The sequence below is a fragment of the Pseudopipra pipra genome, chromosome W, assembly GCF_036250125.1.
Source record: "Pseudopipra pipra isolate bDixPip1 chromosome W, bDixPip1.hap1, whole genome shotgun sequence".
NCBI lineage: Eukaryota > Metazoa > Chordata > Aves > Passeriformes > Pipridae > Pseudopipra > Pseudopipra pipra.
The window spans coordinates 29,561,227-29,578,703 of record NC_087580.1 but is presented as its reverse complement, the minus strand read 5'-3'; the positions used below and the strand labels follow the sequence as shown (position 1 = coordinate 29,578,703).

The window sequence follows — 17,477 nt, the reverse complement described above, 5'->3', positions numbered from 1 at the left end:
GGCACACGGGCTGGGGGTCCCTCCCAAGCCCCCCGGGCAGCCGGCGTTGGCTGGGGGGATGTGAGGGCTGGGCCTGCTCAGCACAGCCCCGGCCTCGTGCCCAGCGCCTCTTTCCTGACCCACACAAGAGCTTCCCGGCCCCCCAGGGCTCCCCTGCTGCTGCCTCTGCTCCTGGCCCTGCCTTTGCTGCTCCCTTGGCTGGGGCAGTGGCTGCAGGGGGGGATGGCAGCAGCTTCAGCTCCACAGCACTTCCTGGGGGGAGCTCAGCCCGGGGGGGACGGGCAGGGACCTGATGGGGATGGACAGGGGCCCAGCAGGGACAGCCAGGGCCTGCAGGGGAAGGCACAGGGACAACCTGGCCCCCCACACTGCCAGGGCTCTCTCTGCTCCTCCTTGCAGGCTCCATGGCCAGGCACAGTTTGTGTTCCTGGGTGCCCACCATCTCAGCACTTGGAGACGCTCAAATCAGCGCCCGCAGCTCTGCAGCAAAGCCCCAGCTCACCTGGCACACAGGGGATGGACACAGCACCTGCTCGGGGATGGGCACTCAAAACTTCACTTCTTCCAAGTCACGGGGCTCTCCTTCCTCAGCAACACCTCTGCCTTGCACTTATTCTCAGCCTCACCTCAGGGACAGCTCTGGGCTCACCTCCGCGCCACTTCTCAGCCTCACCTCAGGGCCTGGGCTCAAGGACAGGAACCTGCAGGGAGGGGACATCAGGTGCAAGCTCAGGGCTGCCTGCTTACACTGGTCTCTGGGCTTCTTTCTTTCTAGAACCATCCCAGAACCTCTTCTGCTTTTCTAACATTACACTGGGCACACTCTGCCTCCTGTTCAGCTTCCTGTCCATCCCCACTCCCAGCTCCCTTTCTGCCTGCCTGCTCTCCAGACACTCTGGCCCCAGCCCGGGGGGCTGACGGGGCTTCTTGTGCCCAAAGGGCAGGACCCGGCCCTTGGCCTGCTTGAACCTCATCCCCTTGCAATCAGCCCATGGATCCAGCTGGGCCAGGTCCCTCTGCAGAGCCCTCCTGCCTTCCAGCACAACAACACACCCCCAGCTTGGTGTCACCTGCACATTTGCTGATGAAATGCCTGGTTCTGCAGCAGCTGCAGATGCTCAAGAGGCAGCAGGACCAAGACGAGGCCTGAAGTGGCCGGGGGGGAGATTTGGGGTCTGGGAGGGTCCTGGGGGAGCTGGGGAGGGGCTTTGGGGATTGGGGGTACAGACCAGGACAGACCAGGACAGACCAGTACCTCCTCACTGATCCCCAGATCTCTCCTGGAGCTGGGCCACCTTGTCGTGGGACACCTGATCCCCCCCAGTGCCCTCCCAGTACAGCCCAGTGCCCCCAGTACAGCCCACTGTGTTCCTGTCCCAGGGTGCTGGGTGATCCCTTTTTGGGGGGGATTGGAAGGGATTTGAGGGGAGCTGGGGGAGCTTTAGGGGGATCTGGGGGGGGGGGGGTTTGATGGTGATTTGGAGGATTTTGGGGTGCTTTGGGTGTATTTGGGGGAGTTAAAAGGGGTCTTGGGGGGGTCAAAGGGATCTGTGTGGGGAGGGGATTAGAGGGAAAATGGGGGCTAGGGCACATTTTGGGGGGTTAATGATGTCTGGGGGGAAAGAGGAGGAGCAGCACCATGAGCAGGTGAGTCCTGAGACCCCCCTAGTGTACCCAAGACACTCTTTGTGACCCTCAAAACCCTCTGGGACTCCCAAAATCCCCCTAGAAACCCCTAAACTGCTTCAAAGACAGCCCCCCCAAAGCCTTCCAGGACTTCTCAGTTCCCTCGGAGACTCCAAAACTCTCTCACGGACTCCCAAACCCCTTCAGGGACCTTCAACCTCCTCCCTAAGTCCCCTCACGACATCAACCCCCCCCCCCGAGACACCCTAACACCGCCTCAGGGACCCCTAAAAGCCCCTAAGGGACCACAGAACCACAGAACAGCAGAAGAGCTTTCTGTAAAGGAAGGGAGTAAAGAATCTGAGAAGGAGGAGACCAAGGAAAAACTGAACCAAAGCAATAAAATCATCCTGGCCCTTGCAGTTTTTCCTTCATCTTTTTCTCCCTTTTCATTTTTTCGCTTCTTTTTTTGGTTGGGTGGTTTTGAATTTTTTTTCCGAAGGAATTTCTCAGGACCCGAATCCAACATCCGGGTTCCTGGGAGGCCTCCCGGGCCCCGCGGCCCCCGAGAGGGTTGCAATCCCGCGCTCTGCCTCACGGGAACCCCGAACCCCCGCGCTAAGCCCTCCCGAGCCCTCCAGCCTTTCCACCCACAGCCGCTCTCCCCGCAGCCCCCGAGGGGATCCCCAGACCCCGCTCTCCCGCACCCCCCGCCAGCTCACACGGACAAAGGCCCCGCCGCCATCACCGATTCCCGCTCTGCGCGCGCACCGCCTTTAGAGAACACCGCCGCAGCCAATCAGCACGCGGCCGCGCCCCCGCACGCAGCCGCGCCTGCGCACCGCGCGGGGCACCACGGGAGTTGTAGTCTTTGCTGATCATAGCGGCCCTTGCTACGTAAGACTTTTTTTTTTTCTGTCTTTTTTTCCCCTCTCTTTTTTCTTTCTTTTTTTCTTTTTTTTCTTTCTGCTTTCTTTTCCCCCTTTTCTCTTTTTTCTTTTTTTCCTTTTTACTTTTTTCTTTCTTTTTTTTTTCTATTTGTGTCATTTTTTCCTGGTTTTTTCTGTCTTTTTTTCTTTTTTTTTCTTTTTCCTTCCTTTTTTTTCCTCGTATTGGCTTTTTCTGTTTTTTTTATTTTTCCTGTTTTTTACGTTGTTTTCTATCAGTTGTATTTGCAAGGAAAATTTAAACACAGATCAAAACAATCTCCAGGTACATATCTTACGACAACAGATAATCTGGCATTCTTCCAGGTTCCTGAGGATTCCCAAGATCACAAACACCGAGACATGAAAGGTGCTCACATATAAAACAGCTTTCCCTGCTTTTTCCACAGGTAAAGCAAGTGTGGAGGGGGCACTTGGCCCCAGGCAAGAGGCTTTTACAGCCACTTCAAGCAGCCCAGAGTGGATCTGGCTGGCAAATGGGATTATGATTATGCTTCCAAGGAGGATTTCCACAGTACATTGAGGGGAAACATTGAGAGCCATTTCTTCATCTCCTGAAGGGATGAGAAGAGGGGGGAGCAGGTGCTGTGGCCCCAGAGCTTCTCTCTGCTTTGGGGACACTTCTGTGTTTTCCTCTGTCCATTGAATTCCCAACAAAGAAGGAAAAAGCTACAGGAACTCCAGTCTGGAGTGCTCAGGACATGTGGAAGCAGGGGAATTTTTCTTCCCAGCTGGGATTGAGAGTGCAATTTCACACTCCTTTGGAGAGCATTAACTAAGACAGCCCATTTCTGCCCAGGGATCTTTCAGGGGGAACTCAATCCGGGCTCTGGGCAGGTCCCTGCAGGGGCAGCAGCTTTCTATGCACATTTGAGGGGATAAAGCTGCTCTAACCCTGCACTCCAACTACTCCACAGCAATTTAGGACCTCTGAGGACAGTTCCCCACTGTTTCCACCCCAGCAGAGACCTGAACACGTCCCATGGGCACTGTGTGACCACCTCTGGCATTAACACCCTGCTGGAATGAAGACACTGACTGTAAATACACTTGTCTACCTGTAAACCTCAACTTTCTTTGCTACTATATAGCAATAACATTTTCTATTCATATTGCAGCTACAGACTTGCATAGAATTGCATATATTGTGCTTTAGAAATTAAAATGCATTCCAAAGTCAGGCAATGCTAAACAATGAAAGTCTTGGACCCTCCCCCCCAAACCAGCCCCACTTTCTGGTTTCACAACCAGCCCACTTCCTTACTCTCTTCACAAAGGGAGAAACTCTCTCTGAAACAAAAATTCCCTCCCCAAAAGTGATCAGAAAGAGTCTACTTAGGCACTACTGCAAATGGAAGTTGTCTAATAACCATTCCTTCTAACTCAGGAAGGGGAGGAGGTGAAGAAAGTCACGACAAATGTTTGGATTCCTTCCTCTTTGACCTTTTCTCTTCCCTATCTGACGCTCTGGGACAAGTGCAGAGGGTCAGCATCTCTTCAAAGATGGCTCCTTTCACATCAGAGCCCCTCAAATTGGCTTCCTGGAGGTCACAACCTGATAGGTCACAATTCTGAAGGGGAAAAGAAAAAGAAGTGTCAATGGAATGCCCCCAGAACTCTGTTCAAAGCTTTACTTGAACTCCATTTACCTGAACTCCATTGTACTCTGAAGCTGGAGAGCTCAGCCAAAAGCCAGCAATCCCCCAAATTACCAGCTGACTAGAGGATAGAAAGGAATAGGATGGAAAATGAATCCCAACTCACTTCCAAATCAGTTCCTGCCAACGTTGCTCCCCTGAGGTTACAGTTCTTTAGTTTGGTGTTTCTCAGCGTTGCAACTCGGAGGTTAATTCCTGTCATCTGTCTGCCCTCCATGGCCACTCCTTTCAGGTTGGCACCTGGAACACACACAGAAAGGGGTTCTGTGAGGAAAACCAGTCAGAAACACAGCAGCTCCACACTGGTGCTGCCTCAGAGCTGTGTGAATTGGAGGAGGACAAGGGGATTTGGGGCTGAGATGGTCACAGACTCAGTGCAGCCCTTGTGGGCCCTTCTCAGGGTTGGACAAAGCACAGCTGGACCTTTTCTGGGCCATAGAAATGCACAGGCTTCAGTTGGCACAGATTCACAAGGCAAAAACTTCTCACCTTGCAGATTAGCTTTAAGGCCTGATGGGTCCTCAGAGTTGCAGCCTTTCAGGGACGCTCCCTCTGCGTTGGAGCGCAGCATCTTCACCCCTGGCAGGTTGGCACACTGGCACAGACAGGAGTCACTGAGAGCTGGAAGAACAACACCAAAGACAATCAAGAAGACACTTTTAATTTCTGCTTTGGGAGTCAATCCCAATAAATCATTACTGGGAGGAAGTGTAAAAGCTTTGGGAACCAGAACAACTCTAGAATATATTTAAGAGCTCGGTGTTTTACACCGCTCTGTTTGTTCCAGCTCCTCTCTGTTAACACAAGCCCAGCCCTCCCAAGCTGCAGCAGCTCTTCCATCCAGCACAGACCCTGACAGGTCAGTCCTCTCCAGACTGGCACAGCACAGGCTGGCACAGGCCAGGTTGCAGTGGCTCAGATTGGCCACCTTGAAGTTGATGCAGCAAAGATCCAGGTGGGAAAGATCTGCTCCACTGAAAGTGAGACTCTGGAAATCCCAAGGAATAACCCCCCCAAAAAGGTTACAGAGGGGAAGGGGTAGGTCTGGACACAAAGTTAACATCATTGTGTAGATATGTGTATGTTAATATTTACAAAGTATATGTATAAATATATGGATAGAAATGTTACTAAAATATATGCTGTCTATAAATATAGACAGATACAAGATAGATACAGACACACACAGGTCCTGGGAGGAGCTGAAGACACCCCACCAGGGAAGGGGGCTTATGAAAAGGAGGGAGAGGGAATTTTGATATGGGCCTGGAGGGACAGGACAAGGGGCAATGGTTTTTCAAATGAAAGAGGGCAGGGTTAGATGGGAGACTGGGAAGAAATCCTTCCCTGGGAGGGTGGGGACAGGCAGGGATGGAATTCCCAGAGAAGCTGTGGCTGCCCCTGGATCCCTGCAAATGTCCAAGGACAGCTTGGATCAACCAGGTCTAGTGGAAGGTGTCCCTGCCCATGGCAGGGGGTGGAATGAGAAGACCTTTAAGGTCCCTTCCAACCCAAACCAGTCCATGATTCTATACAGACAAATACACACAAGACCATTTATTCTACTACTTAAGACTAAGGAAATCTAAATGCAAAGCTCTCAAAAATTGTCCTTGGTTCATTTTGTATTTAAACAAATGTAAGGGGGGTACTTTTGAATTAGATGATCAATGGAGCATAGAGGCGTGAGAAAGAAATCATATTAGGATGTGAAACCAGCCAGAGTATGGTACAATGTAACTTCATGGCACAAGCGAATTGTAAGGTCCATTGTGCTTTTTAGCAAGTCAGCTTGATATCCCCTGTTATCAGAGCTGAGTTCTTCCTTGGTTTTGCTACATATTGCAAGATAGATACATCTACCCCTGAAACACAGTGGTAGAGGTCATACATAGGGGTGAGAAAGATGATGATGGGAGGAAGATTCTGTGGGCAGGGGTCGCTGGCCCCTTGCCCTACAGCAGGGCACGCACAGACTGTTGCTATCAGGTGATGAACAGGCAGGGTTTGGCTGCCACTCAGGCATCACCTTATACTGGGTACTGGCCCTACGTGGTGCAATGTAGAGCTGATAAAATGGGGTGTCAGGACTGCTGGGGTGAGCGATCCTCATCCTGCCATGGAGACTGTGTTGTTCCACCGGGACGCCCGCTAAGCACGGGCACCGACCAGCTGCTGCAGATCCTGGCAGCCCTGGCCTGTCTGTGTGGGTAAGCACAGTTTATTGACAGGAAGCAACTGAGAAAGCCACTGTTTTATATCCTTTTTTAATATCCTTTTAATTCCCTTTTTACTAGTTAATATTGTATTAAAAGCCACTCGTAGTATTGTTTTAATATCCTTTAAATGTTCCTTTTATTCCCTTATTACTAGTTAATACTATAATAAAAGCTGTTCATAGTATCGTATGAATGCCAACTGATAAAGCAGTTATTTTGTATTCTTTTTTAGGTTTTGATTCTCTTTGCTAGTTTTTATTCTCACTGCAATAAAAGATTTTTTGTACTGTTTGAATGCCTGTTGTACTTGTCTTTATTCCGGGCATGTATTCAAATGAACTAATACACGGGGGCGCAGCTCTTTGGGGCAGGAGACGGGCAGCACCCTTGCCAGGACTCGGGGCAGTGGCAGGTCTCCTCTGGCCAGGACTTGCCAGAGCTGCTGATTTGGGTGCAGCCCTGGCCAAAGGGCTCCCAACAGCATTGGTGCCCTTGCCCACACCTTCCTTCTCGGTGTCAGCCCCCCTGTTTAGGATGGCCACCAGCCAGCACTTCTCCCAAGGAGGCCGTGCCAGCTTGTGTGGAAGGCCCCGTGCCCTTCCTGCTGCGACTGAGTCGGCGGCCGAGGGGGCTCCTTGTGCTGCCGTGAGCAGGCACAGGAGGGGAGTGTTTGCTCATTTCTTGAGCCGTTCCTACAGTTCAGGTCCAGCCAGATTAGATACTTCAGAGAGCGGATTCCCTCCAAGGTGGGGCAGGTTGGCGGGGCTGGGGGAGGCCCCAGGCCACGTGGCACTGTGTCCCAGGGCCCTTTGTGACACGCTGGGCACGGCCGGTGGGATGGAAGGGGGCAGGGTGTCCAAGGGCCCTTTATGACCCGCGGTGACAGAGGTGCTGCTGGTGACACGGCCCCAGTGTCAACAGTGCTCCTCGGAGCAGGCGACGGGACAGGACGGGACAGAGCGGTGCTGTGCGGAGCCCCCGCGCAGCCAACTCGTGCCTTACTGACCCGGAGCGTTTTAGAGGATTTTCTCTCTTTCAGGTGACCTCGAGGCATTTCCACAGGATTTGGAGACCCGGAGTTTCTCCGAGGTGTCTCTAATCCCTGTGGCAGGTGCCCTTGAGACCCTTTTGCAGGACTTGGAGACCCGGAGTTTCTCCGAGGTGTCTCTAAGCCCTGTGGCAGGTGCCCTCGAGACCCTTTTGCAGGACTTGGAGACCCGGAGCTTCTCCGAGGTGTCTCCAATCCCTGCGGCAGGTGGCCTCAAGGCCATTCTGCAGGACTTAGGGCCCGGAGTTTCTCCGAGGTTCTCTTTCTCTCTTGCAGGTGCCCTGGACACCAGACTGTGGCATGGCAGGGAGACGCTTCAGCCTGCTCAGGCTGTTCCGGAGGAAGAAGGAGGAGGAAAGCCCTGGGGCTGCTCCAGCACAGCAGCCTGAAGAGGTGCAGCAGGTGCAGCCCCCGCAGGAGGGTGAGTGCTGGAACTGGGCCACAGGGCTGGTGGCTGCAGTCCCCTTGGCCTCATCCTGTCCCATCCCCTCTGGACATGCTCAGGGAAAGGGAGGGGGGCAGAGGGGCCGGGGCTGATCTCCTGGCAGCCGTGCTCCATCCACTGGGCATCCCGGGGCTGGCCCTGCCTGCTCCTGGAGCCCAGGCCTGGGCTGTGTTCTCCGGCCTCTCCCGCACACCCTCAGCTCTGAGCACGCTTGCTCTTTGCCAGATGCAGGCCAGGAGCGGACAGAAGAGCAGCTCCGTGCCCGTGGCCGCTTCCGCAGGGCAGCACAGGTACCTGCAGCCATCCCCGCCTGGGCTGGGCCTGCTCTCACTGCTCAGCCCAGCACCGCTGTTGCGGCCCTCCAGGGGAAATCCCTCTCTTCCCTGCCCTTCTTTCTCCTGCAGACATTTATGAAATTCATGGGCAGTCGGCGTAGAAAGGCCAGGATCACACCAGCTGATGTCCAGGCCCAGCCTGACACCATCCCGACCCAGGTGACAAATCCTGATGTCAGCACCGCGTCGACTGCTGTCCCAGCAAAGTGTGACACCACAACCAGTGATCACACAACCCACTGGGACACCACGTCCACCGATGATGAGTCAAACTGTGACTCTGTGCTGCCTGGTCTCACGGAGGAGGCCGACGCCACAACGACGGAGGGCGTGGCGAGCACTGACGCCGCACCTGTTCAGCGCCTGGCCGATACCCCCAGCCTGGAGTTTCTTGAGGAGAGAGCTGTCTCTGCTGAAGTAAGTAGCCTGTGGCCCCCCCAAGCTGGGTGCGCTGGGCCCCCTCAGCCTTTGAGGCTGGCACAGTGTGCTGGGAAGGGAAGCATTTCTCCGTGGAAGCTGGGCAAGTTGCTCACTCTGGCAGCTCTCCACTTCTCCCCTGTGCATCCTCCAGGCCAGACTGTGGGACCTGGGGACCTGGGGCTGCTCAAGGCATCTCCAGACCCTGGGGCAGGTGCCCTTGAGGCCAGACAGTGGGACTGGATAAGGCGAGGCATTTCCCAGGCTTCTCTCTTGCAGCTGCCTTCAAGGCACGACTGCAGGACTTGGAAAGCCAAAGCTTTTTTAATGGCATCTCTGCTGCAGGTAGCCATAACACCAGACGGAGACATGCAGCAGAGACCCCCCACGGTGCCCAAGCTGGCCTGGGTGAAGGAGGAGGAGAAGGAGGAAAGCCCTAGGGCTGCTCCAGCACAGCAGCCTGAAGAGGTGCAGCAGGTGCAGCCCCCGCAGGAGGGTGAGTGCTGGAGCTGGGCCACAGGGCTGGTGGCTGCAGCCCGCTTGGCCTCATCCTGCCCATCCCCTCTGGACATGCTCAGGGAAAGGGAGGGGGGCAGAGGGGCCGGGGCTGATCTCCCGGCAGCCGTGCTCCATCCACTGGGCATCCCGGGGCTGGCCCTGCCTGCTCCTGGAGCCCAGGCCTGGGCTGTGTTCTCCGGCCTCTCCCGCACACCCTCAGCTCTGAGCACGCTCGCTCTTTGCCAGATGCAGGCCAGGAGCGGACAGAAGAGCAGCTCCGTGCCCGTGGCCGCTTCCGCAGGGCAGCACAGGTACCTGCAGCCATCCCCGCCTGGGCTGGGCCTGCTCTCACTGCTCAGCCCAGCACCGCTGTCGCAGCCCTCCAGGGGACATCCCTCTCTCTTCCTTGCCTTTCTCCTGTAGCTGGTTTGCAGATTCATCAGGTGCATTTGGCATGAAGAGGCCACTTTCATGGCCACTGGGGACATGGCAAACCTTTTCAATGCCCAGACCAGCGCTGCCCTGCTGGATTTGCTTGTGGAGAACGGTGTCTACAAAGCAAAGCAAGTAAGCAGCCTGTGGCCAGGGCTCCAGTCCCCCAGGGATGCTGTGGCCCCTCACACTGGCTGCTCTGGGTCCCCTCAGCCTTTGAGACCAGCAGAGTGTGGTGGCAAGGGGAGCACTTCTTGGGGGAAGCTGGGCAAGTTACTGGCTCTGGCAGCTCTCCAACTGTCCCCCATGTCCCCTCCAGGTGCCGGCCATAGTCAGGTGCATCCATCAGTGGCTCACATCCAATGTGTCTGCTGAGCACAGGCTGGACAAGACTCTGGTCCTGCTGACCGAGGCACACCCCACGGATGTTGCAGTGACCCTGCTGCGCTCTGCCCCAGCCTGTGACAGGTATGGGGCCCACCTGCCTTGAGGGCTCACCTGCGTTTAGACTCCATCTCCCTGGACAGTCGTTCCCAAATGGGGTGCCAGAGACATGGAGACTTCCAGGACATTCCAGCTCCTGTCTTTGCCAGCTTTGGCATGTCAGCCTCCAATCCTGAGGCCAACCTGCCTCCCTGCCCCACAAGGCACCGTGGCTCTGTCACCTGGGCCCTGCAGCTGCCCAGGCCACAGAGCTGTGTCCCAGACCCCCCTGAACCAGAGTTGTGACTCCACAGAGCTGCTCGCACCATGTGGAAGACGCTCATCTCCTCCAGATGGACTAAGGAGCCGGTGCTGCAGATCCTCTTCCGTGTGCTGGAATACTGGCCAGCGCACAGGAGACGCACCTCTGATGGGGATGAGAGGGATGTCTTTGCCCTGGCTGTGAGTTTCTTGAGCTGGCCTCTGCTCGCCCCCAGGTTGCCTCTGGGATGCCTTTCCATCCTCCCTCACCCCTGCTTCTCCCTGCCCCAGGCACTGGGCTGCAAGCCTGGCTTAGGGGCATGTTCAGGGACACCAGGCTGGGGGATCCCCCTGTGTCTCCTCTGGCCTGTCCCTGCCACGCTTGGGCCCTGCCACATGGACATCTGGGCCCTGAGAGCCGTCTCTGGGTGCTTTGTCTTTGGCAGGCAACTGTGGCACTCTGGGAGATCATCCAGCTGTCCCACTCCTGGTGCCCAGGGGGAGTGAAGGACAATTTCCCGCGCCTCCTTCTGACTCTGCTCTTCCAAGTTTTCATCAGCACAGAGGAGATGTCAGAGGAGGTCGAGACCTTCTGGAGGCGATGCCGGGAGCAGCGCAGCCTTCCCCCCAACCCCAACAGGTGCTCCATCCCAGTCCCCTCTCCCTGCCACGCCCTTGGGGCTGAGGCCAGGGCTCTGTGCCTGACCTGGGCTGTGCTCTGCACACAGGTTTACAGTGCAGACCGTTAAAGCCCTGCTGCGCCAGCTGCTGGATGAGGACGTGTTGATGGCGATCGGTCGCAAGTGTGGCTGGGACATGCTCCTCAAGGCTGACAGCCACCACTATGCAGTGGGTCTGCTGGCCAGGTGAGAGCCCTTTCTCCCCACTGCCCCACACCCCCACAGGTCATTTCTGCCCTGTGCAGAGGCCACCCCACACAGTGTTCGTGCTGCTGGGCCAGAGGGCCTTGGCAGCCAGGGATGGCTGAGCAGAGTGGAAAAGGCGGAGAGGGGCGGCTGCACAGGAGGAGCCACCTCCCAAAGTGCCCACGTCCTCTCCTGGGCTGGTGGTCAAAGACCAGGCCTGTGTGAGTCAGTCCCAGGAGAGCTTTGCCCACCTGGCTCAGGGTCTCTGGCACCTTTATTCCCCCTTGCAGGGAGCTGTGCCGTGTCTCCCTCCCCTTCGGTCACCGCATCGCCGTCAGCCTGCTCCCGCGGCTCAGCAGGGGAGACCCCCTGTGGGAACTGCCTGCCCTGGCGTTCCTGGTGGAGGTGAGCCTGATGGCGAGCGCTGCCTGGCCCAGCTGCCTCCCCCTCTCTGCCCTCTCACAGCTGCAGCCGCCCGGGACGGTGCCTGCACCCTGTGCTGCTGCCTGGGCCCAGCCCCGGGCGGGTCCGGGCTCCTGCCGGCCGGGCACCCTGTCACTGCTCCCTGCCTTTCAGGTCCTGCACTGCCTGAACCCCAGACAATATGGGCCCAGCGTCCTGCAGATTTTTTCCAGGCACCTGCGCAGTCAGTGCCCGGAGAGGCGTCGCCTGGCGCTCCGAGGCCTGGTGGTGCTCAGCAGGGATCCCGCAATGGTGAGCAGGGGGCAGGGGCTGAAGCCGGGCCGGCAGCGTGAGGCTGTGCAAGGCAGTAGCTTGGCCTTGGCTGGCCTTTGGCAGCTGTGGCAGCTGCTCCCAGCTCTCCTCCTCCCCGTTCAGCTGCCCGACTCCTTTGGGACGCGCCTTTGGCCTCTGGGCCCCGCGGCAGCAGCGTGGGGCTGCACCACAGCATTGTGTTCCACACAGGCTATGAGCATGCGGAGCCTGAGTGAAAGCCTCCTGGAGCTACTGCAGGATGCAGACACGGACGCAGTTCAGATGACCCTCTCCGCGTTCATCAACATTCTGCGCTTCCAAATGGTCAAAATATCCAGCCCAATAGCCCTGAAGTTGCTTGAGGCGCTGCGGCCACTCTTTGACAACGTAAGGCTCTGTGCCCCTCATCGTGGGCACTGAGTGCTGCCAGGAAACTTTGGGCCCAGTGTCTTTTCAGGCCTGTGCCCCGGTGGGCCTGGAGAAGCCAGTGCTGAGGTCTTTTCCTCTTCCTTTGCACCAGGAGCACAGCCAGCTGCAGCAGCTCTCCATGCTCCTCTTCCAGGAGCTGATGGAGGCGACAGAGAGGAGCAGGAGCCTAAAGCCACACGTGTACCTGAGTCTGGTGCCATTCTACTTCAACTGGCACAATGAGAACAAGCGTGTGGCAGAGGTGAGGACTCGTGGGCTCTGTTGTCCCCATGGCAGGAGGCTGCTGTGCCTCCTGCCCTGGCCCATGGTCGCCTGCAGCCTCCTCCTGGCCTTGGTGCAGGGATGCGGGTGCTGTGCCCTGGGCTGCGGTGCCATGGCCCGCTCTCTGTTGCTGTGCAGGCCTCTTGGAGAGCACTGTTTGGTGCAGCCAGGTTCCTGAAGTGGTGGGATCTTGAGGACTTGGTGACCATGGAGGAGCCATGGAGGTTTCCCGAGTGCCTGGTAAGGACGGCCCCAAAGCCCCAGCCCCTGGCTCCCAGGAGCACCCAGCCCTCCGCTCCCCCCAAAGCCCGGCCCCAGCAGCTGCTGGCCAGGCCTCAGGGCTCTGTGGGCAGGGGAGCCCCGTGCTGGGGGCTGGGAGTGCCCGACCAAGGGGCAGAGCCTGAGCCCAGCCTTCCCTCCATGCCCTGGCGCTCTTTGCAGCTGGAAAAGGACAGGAGCCGAGTGGGCCAGTACGTGCGCCAGGCCCTGCCGTTCCTGGAGAGCCCAGAGGAGCCCCTGCGAAAGCTGGCCATCAAGTTTCTGGGTGAGCCACAAGGCCGGGGCCCCTCCCCGCCCCGCTGCAGCTCGGCCCCAGCCCCGGCTGCTGCAGCGGCAGCAGGATGTGGCCCAGGGCATGTGGAGCCCCGAGTGGCCCCGAGCGCCTGCTGCCGCCCTGTGCCAGCCCTGCCCTGGGGCGTCCCCATGCGGGAAGGCCCCGGGCTCAGCCCTGCCAGGGCAGGAGGCCGTGTGGCCGGGCTGGCAGCGCCGCTGCGGGGGACCTGTGCCTCTGGGGCCTGACAGGCTCTGTGTTCCCAGGGATCGCCGCCAGGTCCATGAAGCAGGAGCAGCCAGAGCTGCAGCTCATCTGCCAAGGTGAGTGAGGGCACCTTCCAGCTGATCCCCTTGGGCCCTGCTCCCTCCTGGCCATGGCAAGAGCTGGCTGGGATGGCCCTGGCAGGAGGGGCTCCTCGCGTCCCCACACCCCTGGCCTCTCACCTTGGCTCTCTTCCTTTCTCTTCCAGCCCTTCAAGACATGACTGATGACAGCCCTGCCGTCTCAAACCTGGCCATTGAAACGCTCCACATCATCAGAGCTGTACGGAGGACTTCATTCTTCTCATTCTGGTAGTCTCCGTTGCTGCCTCTTCCAGCCCGTAGAGGCGAGACAGAAAACATCAGACTCACCATGGCAGGCCTGGCAATTCAACACTTGCTCGCCGGCTCCTCAGAAAATCAACACTTTTATACAATTTTCAGATATGATTAAATGCATATTCAAGTGATTACAACATCTATCAATGCATATTAATAATAGGCGGAGTATAGGTGGAGCTCAGGCAGGGCTTGGGGTGGTGCTTCTCTTGGCTCCCCATTTCGGAGGGTAGTTCCGATCTTCATCCATAGGGCAGGGGTCTCTAACTCCTCTTCCTCAGCTTGATCCTTCTTCCTTTCCATTGTTCTTGACCCGCTCACTGAAGCTTGGAAAAGGCCCTGGCTCCAGGCCTATTTCTCCTATTCAAATGTCTACCTGATCCTGTTATACTTCTAATTTATTGCTTCTAAGCCTATTACATGTTCTTGTACTATTCTCTTAAGCTTTGGTCCAGTAAGTAGAACAGAACGGGTACAGATCGTTTTAATATTGGTAACTTGTTTGCAGACCCAAATCTCTTAGTTAACTCTTTGGGGCCTAGCCTCCTATATCATTCCCCCCTTTCTGTTTAGAATTTACAAATTCCTTCGTCAAGCTCTAATGGATTTTAGTAGGTGTGCATCACAGCCCACATTATCTGCATCTTTCTAACCATGATGCTTGATTTGTACCATAGCCAAATAATTAGGATCAGCAGTATAATCATGCTAGCTCCTAAAACCAATACTGAATGTATCAAATAGTGGAACACTTGTGTGTTCCCCCACTCCGTGGGGGAGTATCCAGTAAAGATATCCAACCAGTGATGTTCTCCCACTTTTTCCACTTTGGTTAAGACAGTTTTTATATTCTCAGTGTTGTGTTCCACTTGCAGAGCATTCGTTTAGTCGTTCTGTTTACTTCCTGGACCAGTTCTTCTATATCAGGATGTTTAAGCATTGCTTTGAAAAGATTAATGTTCATTCCTGTCTGCAATTTCGGCACATCATGATACATTGTATAATCAGCTTCAATCAGTTGTCTAGTAGTCACTAGAATGATATAATCAAAGTCACAGCCTATTATTTTAGTAAAACAAAAAATTAGTACCACTGACTACTTCATGTCAAGTATCTATGGTAAAATTAACACAAAAGATTCTAACACATGCACAACCATTTCCTACATAATAGACTTGTGACTGGGTTTTAGCATGGGGAAGCATTTCAAAGGTACACACACTATCTTCAGCATCTAAGCATAAATCTTCATTTCTTATGACAGCATTTTCACAGATATATCCTAACTGTCCTTTAGGAATACATGCCTCAGGACTGACTGACTGTCACTTTTTCTGGGTGTGGTCATAACTTGCCCAAACATTATGGTCTATGGGTCTGACAATTACATTTTGGTGTATGGCTCCTAATGTCAGGATAGGAAAGGTGGTCTTTTCTTTAGCTGCACTGATAGTGAGCACATAAGCTTCAATTTGTTCATGTTGAGGATTGTAAGTGAAGTTCCCTAACTGCCACCATGCCTGGTAATTTTTCTCAAATTGTGTAGTAGAACTGTTTCTAGCTATTATTTCTCTTACTTCTTGTGGTAATATTCCTGAGGTTCCTTCCCTTAATATTCTTGCAGCTACAGATTGTACCCACTGTTGAGTTTGGAGACATTGTATTGCAAGTGCAAACCTTTTATGGATGACACCAGCATAGGCAATAATCTTGGTGAAATCTTTTGCAGTGTGGTTAGCTACTAATGTTAACAATTTAACTGCCAATGATTGTGTTTCTGCCAAAGTGAGCAAAGATGATCTTAAAGGGACTTTGAATTTTCCTAGATCAGATGTGACAGCACTTAGTTTATTCCCTAATACTTCTTGATCTATGGTGTTTAATACACTTAATCCTGTGCCAAACCATCCGGTTACATCTCTTTGAATTCAGGTACGAGGGGATCTGGCCATCATCTCTGCATGCCAGCCTTTAAGGCTTTGTTGAATACAGGGCTGACAATCTTTTTGTATGTTTGATGTGTTTACTTGAAGGTTTATTCGAACCCTCTTCAGTGAATATGTGGGACCTAACAACAGCTTCTGCTCATTTGAGTGTCTAATCATGTAAGGTCCAGCAAAAGTTAAATTGTGGACACTCTCACAGGCTAAAGAAGGAGTTGTAGAACTGGTGGTGGTCTTAGTCAATGGGGTGGTAGGAGATTTGCTGGTTGGAAATCTCCTGGTTATATTTCCTTCCCTGAATGTCCACTGACACATCACAGAAACTGATTTATCTAGAGTGAAGGTGTGCCAACACTGATCAGCCACTAATTACATTTCACAGTAACGTCAATTCTGGGTGACCATCTGATCTGTGCCTATTAAAACACTTGCATTGTATGGGGTACCAGGATTTTACCAATTATTCAGTACCCTCGTTCCTTGGAGGACTATAACAGATGCATTGTATTGGTTCAGTTCAGATGAATTCAGAATATCTGTATTTATAGCAAATCATAGACTAGAATTCCCATTATAGGCCTGAGACCATAATAATTTTTGGGCAAGAGTTTGATTTAACACCAATGTACTTATCAGTCCAAAGATCAGCATTGAGGAGGCTTGATAGCAGATGATTCCTCTCCCGAGGTCCATGCTTCCTCTGGAACCCTCTTGACTCGAGAGCAGTGGATCCACGTGGGTTTCTCTTTCACCCAGATCGCTGTGAAGGTGGTCATCAGCACCTGCTGGGGTCCATCCCACTTCTCTCGTGGTGGATCTCCTGAAAGATTCTTAACATATACCTGATCACCAGGGTTGAATGGATGTAACTCACAATCAGGCTGCTTGGGTTGGTGTTCTAACACCACTGTAGCATTTTTCTGCAATTGTTTTCCTACAGCCATAACATGATCACACACATATTGATTACTGATTTGATCTACAGCCTCACTATTCACAGCTTGCATCATGTAGGGTCTGCCCAAGAGAATTTCAAATGGACTCAGTTTCCCTTTTGATCTTGGCTTGACCCTTAGCCTGATTAAAGCAATAAGTAAAGCTTGATACCAATGAAAATTTGTTTCTTGACATATTTTAGATTCATCTTTTCTACTTGCCCACTTGCTTGGAGTCTGTAGGGCATATGCAGTTGCCAATTGATTTTTAGTCCTTTACTTATTGCTTGTACAATTCATGCACAGAAGTGTGAACCTCTATCTGAAGAGATGCTCTTAGGCATCCCAAACCATGGTATAATCTCATTCAACAAGACTTTAACCACTCCTTTTGATTCATTTTTTTTTCTACATGGGAAAGCTTCAGGCAATCCAGAAAATGTGTCAGTCAAAACTAAGAGATAACAGGACTCCCCCCCTTTTCTTGGGAGCTCAGAGAAATTAATTTGCCAAATTTCACCTGGGAAATGCCCTTTGCTTATTGCCCTTTTGGTGTATTTTTGTTCCAGTATTAAAGACAAAGTTCACATTGGGATGTGACTGGCTCTATTGTGATAAATAAATTTGGTCCTGCTACTCTAGTCCTTAAATGCTAAGAGTGAGTCTAAGCCCCAATAGTTTTATCATGTTTTACTTTTACAAATTGCCACACTAATTTTTCTAACAGTATTAACTGATCTGTTTTTAGTTAACCTCATCTATTGTCTAACACCTTACCTTCATTTTCATGTATCCACTTATAATCTGTTTCTTGATATTCTACCTGTTGATCTGTGTCTAGTTCTTCTAGCACTAAAGCTGCTACTGG

The 17,477-nt window shown here is 53.6% G+C and overlaps 1 protein-coding gene and 1 long non-coding RNA gene across 2 annotated transcripts in view; one reads left to right on the top strand and one right to left on the bottom strand.

The window, feature by feature from the left end:
• The window catches only part of LOC135404965 (uncharacterized), an 801,303-nt gene that overhangs the window by 480,022 nt on the left and 303,804 nt on the right, over positions 1-17,477 (top strand). The window contains 1 exon segment of the mRNA XM_064639689.1: positions 9,617-9,636. Within this exon segment, the coding sequence (XP_064495759.1) occupies positions 9,617-9,636 (20 nt within the window).
• On the bottom strand, positions 3,891-4,457 carry LOC135405652 (uncharacterized). The gene is made up of 2 exons (XR_010425907.1): positions 4,338-4,457; positions 3,891-4,144 (listed from the first exon to the last, which is right to left on the bottom strand). It is a non-coding gene; the product is annotated as an uncharacterized LOC135405652 (long non-coding RNA).